Source organism: Ascaphus truei, chromosome 2 (genome assembly GCF_040206685.1).
Source record: "Ascaphus truei isolate aAscTru1 chromosome 2, aAscTru1.hap1, whole genome shotgun sequence".
NCBI lineage: Eukaryota > Metazoa > Chordata > Amphibia > Anura > Ascaphidae > Ascaphus > Ascaphus truei.
In genome coordinates, this window is record NC_134484.1 from 374,958,387 (window position 1) to 374,970,544 (window position 12,158).

General features: G+C 46.9%; 1 protein-coding gene across 1 annotated transcript in view; it reads left to right on the top strand.

The window, feature by feature from the left end:
* The window catches only part of LOC142487559 (collagen alpha-4(VI) chain-like), a 170,022-nt gene that overhangs the window by 60,860 nt on the left and 97,004 nt on the right, over positions 1 to 12,158 (top strand). Inside the window, exons 5-9 of the mRNA XM_075587082.1 lie at positions 453 to 1,061; positions 1,741 to 2,328; positions 3,174 to 3,773; positions 8,593 to 9,213; positions 11,307 to 11,870. Of these exons, the coding sequence (XP_075443197.1) occupies positions 453 to 1,061; positions 1,741 to 2,328; positions 3,174 to 3,773; positions 8,593 to 9,213; positions 11,307 to 11,870 (2,982 nt within the window). The remainder of the gene's footprint in view (positions 1 to 452; positions 1,062 to 1,740; positions 2,329 to 3,173; positions 3,774 to 8,592; positions 9,214 to 11,306; positions 11,871 to 12,158) is intronic.

The following is a 12,158-nucleotide window of genomic DNA, read 5'->3' on the forward strand; positions in this document are numbered from 1 at the left end:
GGCTGTATGATCTCCCCCCTCCCCCCCGCTTCCCTGTCTCGCAGACTTACCAGCTTCTCTGCACAGATCAGCTGCTGCAGATGCCGGGTAGTGCTGGCTGGGGGAGGTGGTGAGGGGGGTGGGGGGCGCTTCTGCTGCTGTGACGCGCCGGGCTCAGGGAGAGCTGGGAGAGTTATCCCAGCTCTCCCCCTCCAGCGGACGCGGAGTCACTGATCGAGGCAGCCATTTTTTAATCGCGATCCAGGTTATAACGCGGTTGGATTGGGTGGACCCCAAGGACCGCATTATAACGGGGTTCAGCTGTACATATTAGAAGGATCTGCAGCCTAAAAAAAAGCTTTAAAAGGCTTCGAAGGGCATAATCAAGATAAATTCTGTTATGCATTATTCTGTAACCTTGATTATCCATTGGAATTAACAAACCTCTCTTGCATTTGCATGGTATATTTCAGTGTGCACAGAGGCCAGTGTTGCAGACATTGTGTTCCTAGTGGATGGATCCTGGAGCATCGGTACAGAAAACTTCAAAAAAATGCAAGACTTTCTGTACACCTTAATCAATGGATTTGATGTTAGCGAAGATAATATTCGCATTAGTCTAATCCAGTACAGTGACACGCCACGTACCGAATTTTACCTGAACTCTTTCAGCAGGAAGGAGGATGTTCTGCAGTACATTCAGACCCTGAAGTACAAAGGTGGGGGAACAAAAACTGGACTAAGCCTTCAGTACATGCTGGAGAATCACTTCACAGAAAGTTCAGGAGGCAGAGCAAATGATGATGTGCCTCAAATTGCGGTCGTGATAACTGATGGCCAGGCTCAGGATAACATCAGAGAGCCAGCCAAGCAAGTGAGAAACGCTGGGATCACGATGTACGCCATTGGCATTGAAAATGCCGTCCTGTCCGAACTCAACGAAATAGCGAGCGACCCTGACGAAAGCCATGTCTACAATGTGGCCAATTTTACTGCTCTGCAGGGTATTTCTCAAAGCATGCTACAAGTGCTGTGCACCACAGTAGAAGAAGCAGTGCGGCAGATGGGACTAATTGCTCAAGGTACAGCTTTAAACAATCTACTCGTCTTCTGTTCCTGGCCTTATCTGTAGCCTGCAGCTTGCATTTCTAGACACAGCTTGCATCTGTCTTTTTAATGTCACTCTTGTAATATCTTTGATTATAAACACGTGGAGGGAAATTGCTGAAAATCCAGCATCTGGTTAAGTCATGTCAAAGCTTATATTTATGCTTGACTGCAATGAAAAATGAAAGTTTGCAGGATACCGATATAAAAGAACATTTCTGCAATTATATAAATTGCATGAAGAAAGTCATGGTAGTGTTTCCAATTGATAATCGTACCCATAGATCTCATAGGATAAAATGATTATTGGGTTTACATGTGGTTTTTTTAAGCTTGAGTGAACTAGTATACTATAAACTTTGTAAGTACATTTTTTTTAATGAGCAGGGGAAATGTACATGCCTCCAACTTGAAACTTAACATGTTGCTCCATTTAATGATGCAAAGTAAATCTATATGTAAGAAACACATTGTGTTGTGTACAGACTGGGAATCAATTTGTCAGTTGACCTAAATGTAAAAATAAATAAATCTTAAATCAACACTTTTTTCTAATCTATCATAACCTTCATTTACCATGATCTTTGTTTGAATGTAAATAACAAAAACACCCAACACTGACCAATAGATGTTTCCTTTTTTCCTACCTCGCAGGTTGCAGAAAAGCCAATCTGGCCGACATTGTGTTCCTAGTGGAAAGCTCAACCAGAATTGGTGAAGTAGGTTTTGAAAAAGTGGTGGATTTCGTCTACGGCGTGGTATCTAGCTTGGATGTTGGTATTAATAAGGTCCATGTCGGTCTGGCTCAGTACAATGATGAGACGTATCAGAATTTTCTATTAAACAAGTACTCTTTGAAGAGTGAAATTCTGGAACAGATACAGAGTTTGCCCTACACAAAGGGAGATGCTTATACGGGAAGAGCCTTAGAATTGATCAACACGACCTACTTCACAGAGTCAGCAGGTAGCAGAGCTGCAGAGAATGTAGCTCAGATTCTTATACTGATCACAGATGGCAAGTCTAACGATGCAATGAAGGAGTCAGCTAGAGCACTAAAATCAAGAGGAATCTCTGTTTACGTGACTGGGACTAATATCAAAGATGATATTCAGCTTCAGGAAGTGGCAAGCAACCCAAATGAAAAATTCATACATCATCTTGACACTTTCGATGACTCTGAGGATGTGACCAAACATCTTCTGCATAATGTGTGCGTCAGTGTGGAGACACACATTCAAGGTACATCATTTACTCTGAGTATCTACAGTACGTTAACACATCTCTGCCCTGCAGCTTTATCTTGTGCTATGTCTTATTTGGTAACCCTATACCAACAACAAAAACAAAACAATGAAAAGAGACATAAGAACGTTTCTTTCACATTGAAATTCTAGCCTTCATAGTGGTAAAGGATCAATAATGACAAGTAATTTTAAATGCTTACTACTGCATTGACAGATGATTGCTCTATTGGAAAATGATAAATCTACCAACAAATTTGGGAGCATCAAAAATAATAAATTACTTTCTATGATAATAATAATCATAATCATAATAATAATAATAATAATAATAATAATAATAATTGTTTTAATAAGGGCCGAACATAAAACATCCCTGTTCTGAAAACTAACTTCATGTCAAATCACTTACAGTAGGAGAGCAGTTTGTTAATCACTGCCAGAAAACATAAACCAATCCTTTTAATTCTGACTATGTTTAAATGGCCATATTTGCTGGGCAGTATTCTACCATTGGACACCTTCCAGCTCAGAAAGACACTTTACAGCTCATTTAAGTCAATGAGCTGCAAGGTGTCTTACAACAAAGGAAGGTGTCTTATGGGAAAAGAGATTGCTTCTTTTTATTATGTTTAATTATCAATAAATATCAAACCAAGTACCTGATTTGTTTCCTATATTATTATAATTTTTAACCTAATTTTATTTCTGTATCTTTGCAAGCTAGTGAAATTATTTTGCGGCAAAAGTAGAACGAATATCATGGGATAATAAAATGTTATGCAATTGTAAAACTATTGTGCAGGGCATTACTTAATGATATGTATATTTTATTTCTTTCAGCTTTTGCAAAGCACTTTGCAGATGTTGTTTTCCTTGTCGATTCTTCTTCCAGCATGGGAAGCTCCACATTTCAAGAGATAAAGGACTTTATTACAAGAATAATTGGAGAGCTGGATGTAGGTATTACCAAATATCAAGTTGGACTGGCGCAGTTCAGTGGGGAACCCCAGACTGAGTTCTTACTTAATACCTACGAGACCAAGGAGCAGGTGCTAAACCATGTTCAGAAGAGCTTCTCTTTCAAGGGTGGTTCTCTAAACACAGGACGTGCTCTGGATTATTTGCGCTCAACTTTCTTCATAGAGGAGGCTGGGAGCCGGATCAACCAAGGAAGCTCTCAGTTTGTGGTGCTCATAACTTCCTCAAAGTCTGGGGATGTTGTTCGTACATATGCTGAGGAGCTAAAAAATATTGGAGTCACCACCATCTCTGTTGGGATTCAGAATTCTGACATGGAAGAGCTGGAGATGATTGCCACAGATCCCTTTGTTTTCCAGCTCCAGGGGCTGCAAGGCATAAAGCGCCTACCGGAGGAAGTAATCAATGTTATTGTAACGCATGATATGTTACAGTTTGCTGCAGAGACAGATGTCCCAGCAGGTACAGTAAGAGTTGCATGTGTTGTAATCGTCCTGTCTCTTTTCACTTTCCCTTTATAGGAGCGATCCCCCCTTCTTAGTGTTTTTCCCTTTACAGACAAAGAACCAGGAGGGTTCTCCAGAGTTACAGATTTAGCTATACTTACTGTCTCCGGTGGTGCGGCAGTAAAAATGAAAGTCTGCGGCGGTGCAGACAGTCTCTGCCGCGGTCATGCTGTGGATAGTCCATGGAACCGTCCACGGCGTTAATCCTCCAGTGCCCCGATCACTGTGGTCACGTGACAGCGGGTGACTGCGGCACTGAAGACAGTTAGGTTAGGTTAGCATCTGTAAAATGCACTATTTTTAGCTCTGCGGATCCCTGTTCCGGAGATATTTACCTGTTTATGTGCCAATATTTCTGGTTCCTTTTTTGGTAGTCATTATGACTGCCATCCAAGCCTCTCTCCCACAGACCTGTAGAAAGCCGCAATGTTATTAGGGCTAAAATAGCAGCTTCTGATTGGGTGGCCCCAGCAGGTATCTTTGATTTTATTTTCTCTTTATTGGCACCCTAAAAAGTAAATATCTCCGGGAACTGGGGGCCCTCAGAGCCAGGAAATTCCCAAAATGGGTGAATTGATGATCAACTATAAGAGCAGAACCTAGTTTAACAACGCATACATGTAACTCAGGTGAGACAAAGTATTGTTGAACATTTTCACTAGTAGAAGGTTGGCAAACATGCAGCCCTTAAGGTGTCACCTTGCGACCTGTGCCTGCTCAGCAGAGTTGCAGAGAGACCACGTCAGGCAGAGACAGTTGCTGCGCTGGAACTCTGCAGAGTGCGAGCAGGTGAGTCCGTCTGCCTGATCGCCACCACAACTGATCCCTCCAATTGCCACCCCACCCCAGGGCTGGAGAAAGCAGGGAGAGAGAGAAAAGGGTGATGGGGAAAGGGAAAGAGAGAGAAAGGGGTGATGGGGAGAGGCAGGCAGAGAGAGAAAGGGGTGATGGGGAGAGGCAGGCAGAGAGAGAAACGGGTGATGGGGAAAGAGAGAGGAAGGGTAGTATAGAGAGGGGATGGGGAGGGAGAGAGTGGGAGAGAGGGGATGGGGAGGGAGAGAGTGGGAGAGAGGGGAGAGAGATACACCAGTGATGTTTACATATTTTTAATAAGGAATGCTCAATTAAAAAGTGTACAGGTAGGTTATAGTGACTACTTAATCTCATTTGTTCCTTCCGCCGCTCTGATGGTGAGACCCGAGTCTTGCAGTTGGAGTTAAGAATTGGCCCTCAACCTATTCTCAGTTTAATGAGCCTATGCTAATACAACAAAATAACATGAAATAAAAATTATTTTGTTGCTCTATCCAAATGTGCTTCCGTTGTGATTGAGATGCTGTAGCTACAATGGAACACAGCTTGGTCTACAAAATAGATTCTATGATTTCAGGGAGTATACAATAATAGTTATTAATAGTGTAACGGGTATTCCACCCCACCCAATCGCATATATATTGTGGGTGCGTAGAGCATATAATGTTACCAGGTGTGGTGCGTATACCTGTCAGGCTCACAGGAGGCTGAGCCTCCGCTAGTGAGAGCCCGGGGTGAATCCTCTGGAATGTTTCTTTGTTTCAGCGCCTCCACCTATGTAGGATTCTATGGGTATGTAGAATAACCCTAACATAGGAACCACATGCAAATAATCAGTACACCATATGTATGATAACCAATACCTTTTTACTTGTGCTCACATGAACCATATAACATCAACATGTTCCGCAGACCCCGGGTTCCGCAGACTACGTCAGGGATTCCGCCCAATCCGACGTCGTCCTCCACACCGCATTGGGTGAATTCCAGCGTGGATAATATCACCTTAGTCTCAGGGTCTTTGGTGGCGTTCCGCTCCCAGAACCCACCTCGCAGGGCTGCACGGCTTCAGCGCTGTGTCCCTGACTATCCAAATAGCTAATGGGGCAGTGTCCCTATCTAGGGCCTGTCCCTATAGCACCACAAGCTAAACAGTGTCTCAGGACCTAACTGGGACCTAGGGGGCTGCTGGCCTAATGCAGTGGGTCACTCACCCCTGCACTCACCTCCTTCCCCTAGCTTGTCCTGGTCCTCACTGACTGTGTAGTTCCAAACCCGCGAAAATGTATCTTTTCTTGCCTGCAGGGCAATACTTCAGCCCTATTGGCTCCCTGGAGTCATGTAGCTCTGCCCCTATGCACCCTGGGGGCTGGCAGTCCTGCCTTGCGCATGCGCGAGCTGTTTGGGACCTCCCGCGCTAGCTGGCTCCTGCACATGCGCAACAGCACTACACATGGCGGCGCCCTGCTTCCCGAGCTGCAGGGACCCTCGCAACGCGACCGCGGCCTTAGCAACGGCCCGATCGCGTCCCCGGCAACCGGCCCGCTCGCGTCCCTAGCAACCGGCCTGCTCGCGTCCCCGGCAACCGGCCGCAACTCACAGGTAACGCGCTGCTCGCGCACCTGCCCCCTCACTCCCTCGCGCGCGGTGGCTGTGCGCTAAGGAAGGAGAGGGGGGTCAGCTATGACAAGGGGGGACCTGGCTACATCAGTATTTGTAAACATACTGTAAACCAGGCCTGCACAACTCGTAAAGCGAGAAGGGCCGAACTGCTCCAAGGAAAAAAAAATTGGGCCGCACGGGTAAAATCATCATCATCTCTCCTCCAGCACCTCTCATCATCATCCTCATATCTCCCCCAGAACCCCTCACTATCAACCTTTGCGATACTCCCCATCTATCTCTCCATACCCCCATCTCCCCCTCACCCACACACATAATACTCCCTCTCCACATCAAACACATAATACCCCCCTGCACACTACACACATCCCCTGCACCTCACATCCTTCTCCCCCCCTGCACCTCACACCACTCTCCCCCCCCTGCACCTCACACCACTCTCCCCCCCTGCACCTCACACCACTTTCCCCCCCTGCACCTCACATCCTTCTCCCCCCCTGCACCTCACACCACTCTCCCCCCTGCACCTCACACCACTCTCCCCCCCTGCACCTCACACCACTTTCCCCCCTGCACCTCACACCACTCTCCCCCCTGCACCTCACACCACTCTCCCCCCCTGCACCTCACACCACTCTCCCCCCCTGCACCTCACACCACTCTCCCCCCCTGCACCTCACACCACTCCCCCCCCCCTGCACCTCACATCACTCTCCCCCCTGCACCTCACATCACTCTCTCCCCCTGCACCTCACATCACTCTCTCCCCCTGCACCTCACATCACTCTCTCCCCTTGCACCTCACATCACTCTCTCCCCTTGCACCTCACATCACTCTCTCCCCTTGCACCTCACATCACTCTCCCCCCTGCACCTCACATCACTCTCCCCCCTGCACCTCACATCACTCTCTCCTGCACCTCCAATCACTCCTGCACCTCACCCCCTGCACCTCACATCACCCCTCCTGCACATCACCTCCCCCCTCCTGCACATCACATCCCCTGCACCTCACCCCTCTGCACCTCCAATCACCCCCCTGCACCTCCAATCACCCCCTGCACCTCCAATCACCCCCTGCGCCTCCAATCACCCCCCTGCACCTCCAATCACCCCCATGCACCTCCAATCACCCCTGCACCTCACCCACTGCACCTCACATCACCCCTCCTGCACCTCACCCCACTGCACCTCCAATCACCCCCCTGCACCTCCAATCACCCCCCTGCACCTCCAATCACCCCTGCACCTCCAATCACCCCTGCACCTCCAATCACCCCTGCACCTCCAATCACCCCTGCACCTAACCCCCTGCACCTCACATCACCCCTCCTGCACATCACATCCCCTGCACCTCACCCCCCTGCCCCTCACCCCCTGCCCCTCCAATGACCCCCCTGCACTTCCAATCACCCCCCTGAACCTCCAACCACCCCCCTGCACCTCCAACCACCCCCCTGCACCTCACCCCCTGCACCTCACATCACCCCTCCTGCACATCACCTCCCCTGCACCTCACCCCCTGCACCTCACCCCCCCTGCACCTCCAATGACCCCCCTGCACCTCCAATCACCCCCCTGCACCTCACCCCCTGCACCTCACCCCCTGTACCTCACATCACCCCTCCTGCACATCACCTCCCCCCTCCTGCACATCACCTCCCCTGCACCTCACCCCTCTGCACCTCACCCCCCCTGCATCTCACCTCAATGCACCTCACCTCACCCCCCTGCACCTCACCTCAATGCACCTCACCTCACCCCCCTGCACCTCACCTCAATGCACCTCACCTCACCTCACCCCCCTGCACATATCCACGTTGGGATCAGGGGGGGGGAGCAGCCGCAGAAGAGCTCAGCTGGCTGTGACTTCCCCCTCCGTCCCACGTTGCGAGCGGGGGGTGGGGGGGGGGGACGTATCAAGGAGCGGGAGCGGGCCCTGCGCATGTGCGCCGGGACCGCGGGGAATCGCCGCCATTTTTTTTTTTCAAAGTTTTTTTTTTTTTCCAAGTTTTTTTTTTTTTCAAAGTTTTTTTTTTTTTTCAAAGTTTTTTTTTTTTTTTTTTTAATCTCATCGAGGGCCGCACAGAGAGGCCAGGCGGGCCGCGTGTTGTGCAGCCCTGCTGTAGACATTTGTTCCCAAATCAGGAATAATGCTAAAAGCAATAAGGGTCCTGATTTTTATGTATGTGTAATAGCTGTAACACAGATGTGAACGTGGGAATCTCATAAACACTAAGTATATCAATGACTAATGTAAGTTTGCTTTTGAATTATTGACAGTTTTCATTTTCTTGTCCTAATTCTTGCTTTTCCTTTGCTTTTCCTTTGCTTTCTAGTTTGCTCCAGTGCTTCAGTTGCTGACATCGTTTTTCTGATTGATGAATCTAGCAGCATTGGTGCTACTAACTTTCAGCTGACTCGAGTTTTTCTGCACAAAGTGGTCAGCGCATTGGATATTGGTTTAAATAATGTGCGAGTGGCCGTGGTCCTTTATAGCGATGAGCCCCGGTTGGAATTTAATCTCAACACATTTACAGACAAGTATGACATTTTGGACTACATAACTAAGCTCCCATATAGAGGAGGAAAGGCACATACTGGCGCGGCCATTGACTTTCTGCGGAAAAAACTTTTCTCTAAACAAAATGGCGGCAGGGCACACCAAGGAGTACAGCAGATAGCAGTGGTCATGACTAATGGACATTCAGTGGATAACTTCACCAAGTCTGCAGCCAAACTAAGACGATCGGGTGTGGAAGTTTTTGCTGTCGGCTTCCAGAATGCCAATAATACAGAACTGGATATTATAGCATCTCATCCACCACGAACACATGTCACCAATGTAGAGTCTTTTCTGCAGCTTTCGAATATTGATTGGAGATTAAAGAAGCGTCTTTGCACCGAAATTGTCTCACAATCATTTGTAGTTCCTATGTTTGCTCGTACACTGAAAGAAGGTAAGATGCTTCTTACTGTGATTGTAATACTATTGATTGTAAGATGATTGTAATAATAATGATAAAAAAAACACAATAAATTAGTTATGTTTCGTACTGCATGCCAAGATTTTCAAAAGAAGAAATCATATTGCTTCAAGATTTGAGATCAGGTCACATACAGGATTCAGGCACACAAAGTGATACCACCAAAAGTTTGGTCCAAAACATAAGTACCATGTAACTGATTAAGGCTATGGGCACCCACTTTCTTACACTTCATACTCACCCTTATTCTCAAATCACAGCACATTCACCCCCCCGCCCCATGTCAAACTTCATACTCACCCCTTTTCTCACCACAATCTTCGCAGTCAACCTGCCACCCCGTCTCACTTAGCACTTATTCCCTTTCTCTCACACCCCTACTTTTTTCATAATCCATACAGACACCTAATTCCCCTTCCTCCTTGTCCTACACATACAGTCCACTTCTTTTGCTCACACACTACACTTACAGACAGAGCCGCTGGCAGATTTCCTGGGGGCCCAAGACTAGAGTTACGACCAGGGCCCGCCGCACCCCATGTCCGCAGTCTTGCGAGCCCCCCATTTCACACCTTGTGAGCCCCCTTATCCATTTCCCCCTCTTTCCATGTATTTCTATCCCCACTGTCTCATTCTTATCCCTCTCTTACTCCCTCACTCTCCCCTCCCCCCTCCATCAATTACCTCACTCTCAATCAATCCTGGCATCAACAAGAGGACAGACAGCTGGGCAAAGAAGTGGCTGGGTCCATATGCTTTGTCCGTCCGCCGGCCCCCCGCAGCCACCGGGCATGGGACACTTATCCCAGCTCTCCCCCCCTGTTGGCGGCCCTGCTTACAGACGTAGCAAAATTTAATATTTTTGGGACCAGGACAAGCCGCGGAACTGTGATCGCTACTGCCAGAGGTTATCTCTGTGGTGGGGTCCGCTCCTGAAGCATGAACCCCCTTCAGCGATGCACTCTCGGGAGCTAATTTCAGTGGCGGCTCCAGAGACAGGAAGGTTTTCTACAGATGTATCCCCTTTTCACACACACCTCTACGTAGACACGCCGTACTCAGCCCCTACAGTCAGGCACACACACCCTTCTCTTATTCAACCATGCATCTTCAACCTTCCCATACAAAGACGTCACATCCCTCTCCCCAAACAAAACCTCTCCACTCAGCACAAACCTAAAATATGTCAGCTGCTCTGCGGGTGCATCCCACGCTGTCTGGAGGTGAGGAGGCTACGATCCACCTTTCCTCTCTCCTCTATGCCGGCTGATAGAGGAGAGAGAGTAGAGGCGGAGCGCAGTTTCCCAGTTTTCAAGTCTCAAGATAGCGCAGGAGGTGTTTCCCCTCCTTGGCAGAGAAACACAGCAATAGAATAAGTGCAGTAAATTGTATGCAAGATAGAGAATATGTCAAAGTTAGACATGGATTGATGTATCACTTTTGCCCCTAAAACTTTAATTGATACACAACTTTAAGGAGGGTCCACTTTGAATTATTCACCTTCTGCCTCATAAAATTCACTTTCACTATATTGTCACTCAGAGCCGCCAACAGGGGGGGAGAACCGTGACAAGTGTTCGGGGCCTGGCTGACCGGCGCTGGAAGTTAGACCCGGACTTCTGTGCCTGGCTGCCGGGCCTCTCGTTTGCCCCAGACCCCGGCTCTTACCACCTGCACACCTCCCTCACTGATACTGTCCTATGGTCATAACTCTAGTCCTGGGCCTTGAGAAATCTGTCTGTGGCCTTGTTGTCACTCTGCATTATTTTCTATGAGCAATATCTAACAACTCAATGCATTGTTCTTTTAGTCAGATGTTTCTAGTGGCTATTTACATTTTTGTTTTGGACCTAAAAAAATGATTTGCTGTATAATTATTTTTTTGAGTTTTCAATATAAGTGATATGTTCCAAGCAGATTTTATTAGTTAGTCTTATAAATATTTAGGAATTGAAGATTTAACTCCAGCAGACTGGCAATATTAAATTATGGCTCCTAATTCTTTGTATAGATACCTTTAAGCAAACATTGGAAAATTAGTAATTCTAATCAATGTTTTCATTTAGGATGTGTGGACACTGAAGAAGCAGATATTTACTTTCTGATTGATGGCTCTGCTAGCATAGATCCAGTTGACTTTAAAGACATGAAACGTTTCATGAATGAATTGGTAAGCATGTTCCAGGTTGGTGCCCACAATGTACGCTTTGGAGTTGTCCAATACTCTGATAATCCTAAAATCGAATTTACCATCGGCGAATACAACACTCTGAAGAGTTTAAAGGAGAAAATTAAACAAATAGACCAGTTGGGAAGTGGCACGAGAACGGGAGCTGCAATGAAGTCAATGAGAAGTCTGTTTGGTAAAGCTGCTGGTGACCGACGCAATACAGTTCCTCGGTCTTTGATCATCATTACAGATGGTGCGTCGGAAGACAGTGTGACTGAAGTTGCTGCAGAAATCAGAGGCGATGGCATCACTATATATGCTATTGGTGTCCAAAATGCTTTGGAAACACAGCTGAACGATATAGTAGCAGGGTCTATGGACAAGAAGTTTTTTGTAAATAATTTTGATTCCCTTGATTCGATCAAGCATGATTTGGTTCGTGAGATCTGTTCCCGAGAGGGTAAGCTTATTTCTTATTACTTTGAGTCACAGAATACTATACATGCTATGGAAGTTTAAAGGGAACACTTTGGGTTCTCTGTTTGACTCTTTCTCATTCGGCACATCAGCGATGTATTTTTCTTTCTGATAGTGACTTGGTTTCTCTAAATGCAAATCTCTTTTGCTTGCTTTGTCCTGGTAGTTTGCATGAGATAAAAATGTAACACAATTACAACAATAACCCAAAAATTGACACAATCTCTAATATTTCGCTCTGCATCAGCTGCCTTGTGCGCTAATACTTCTG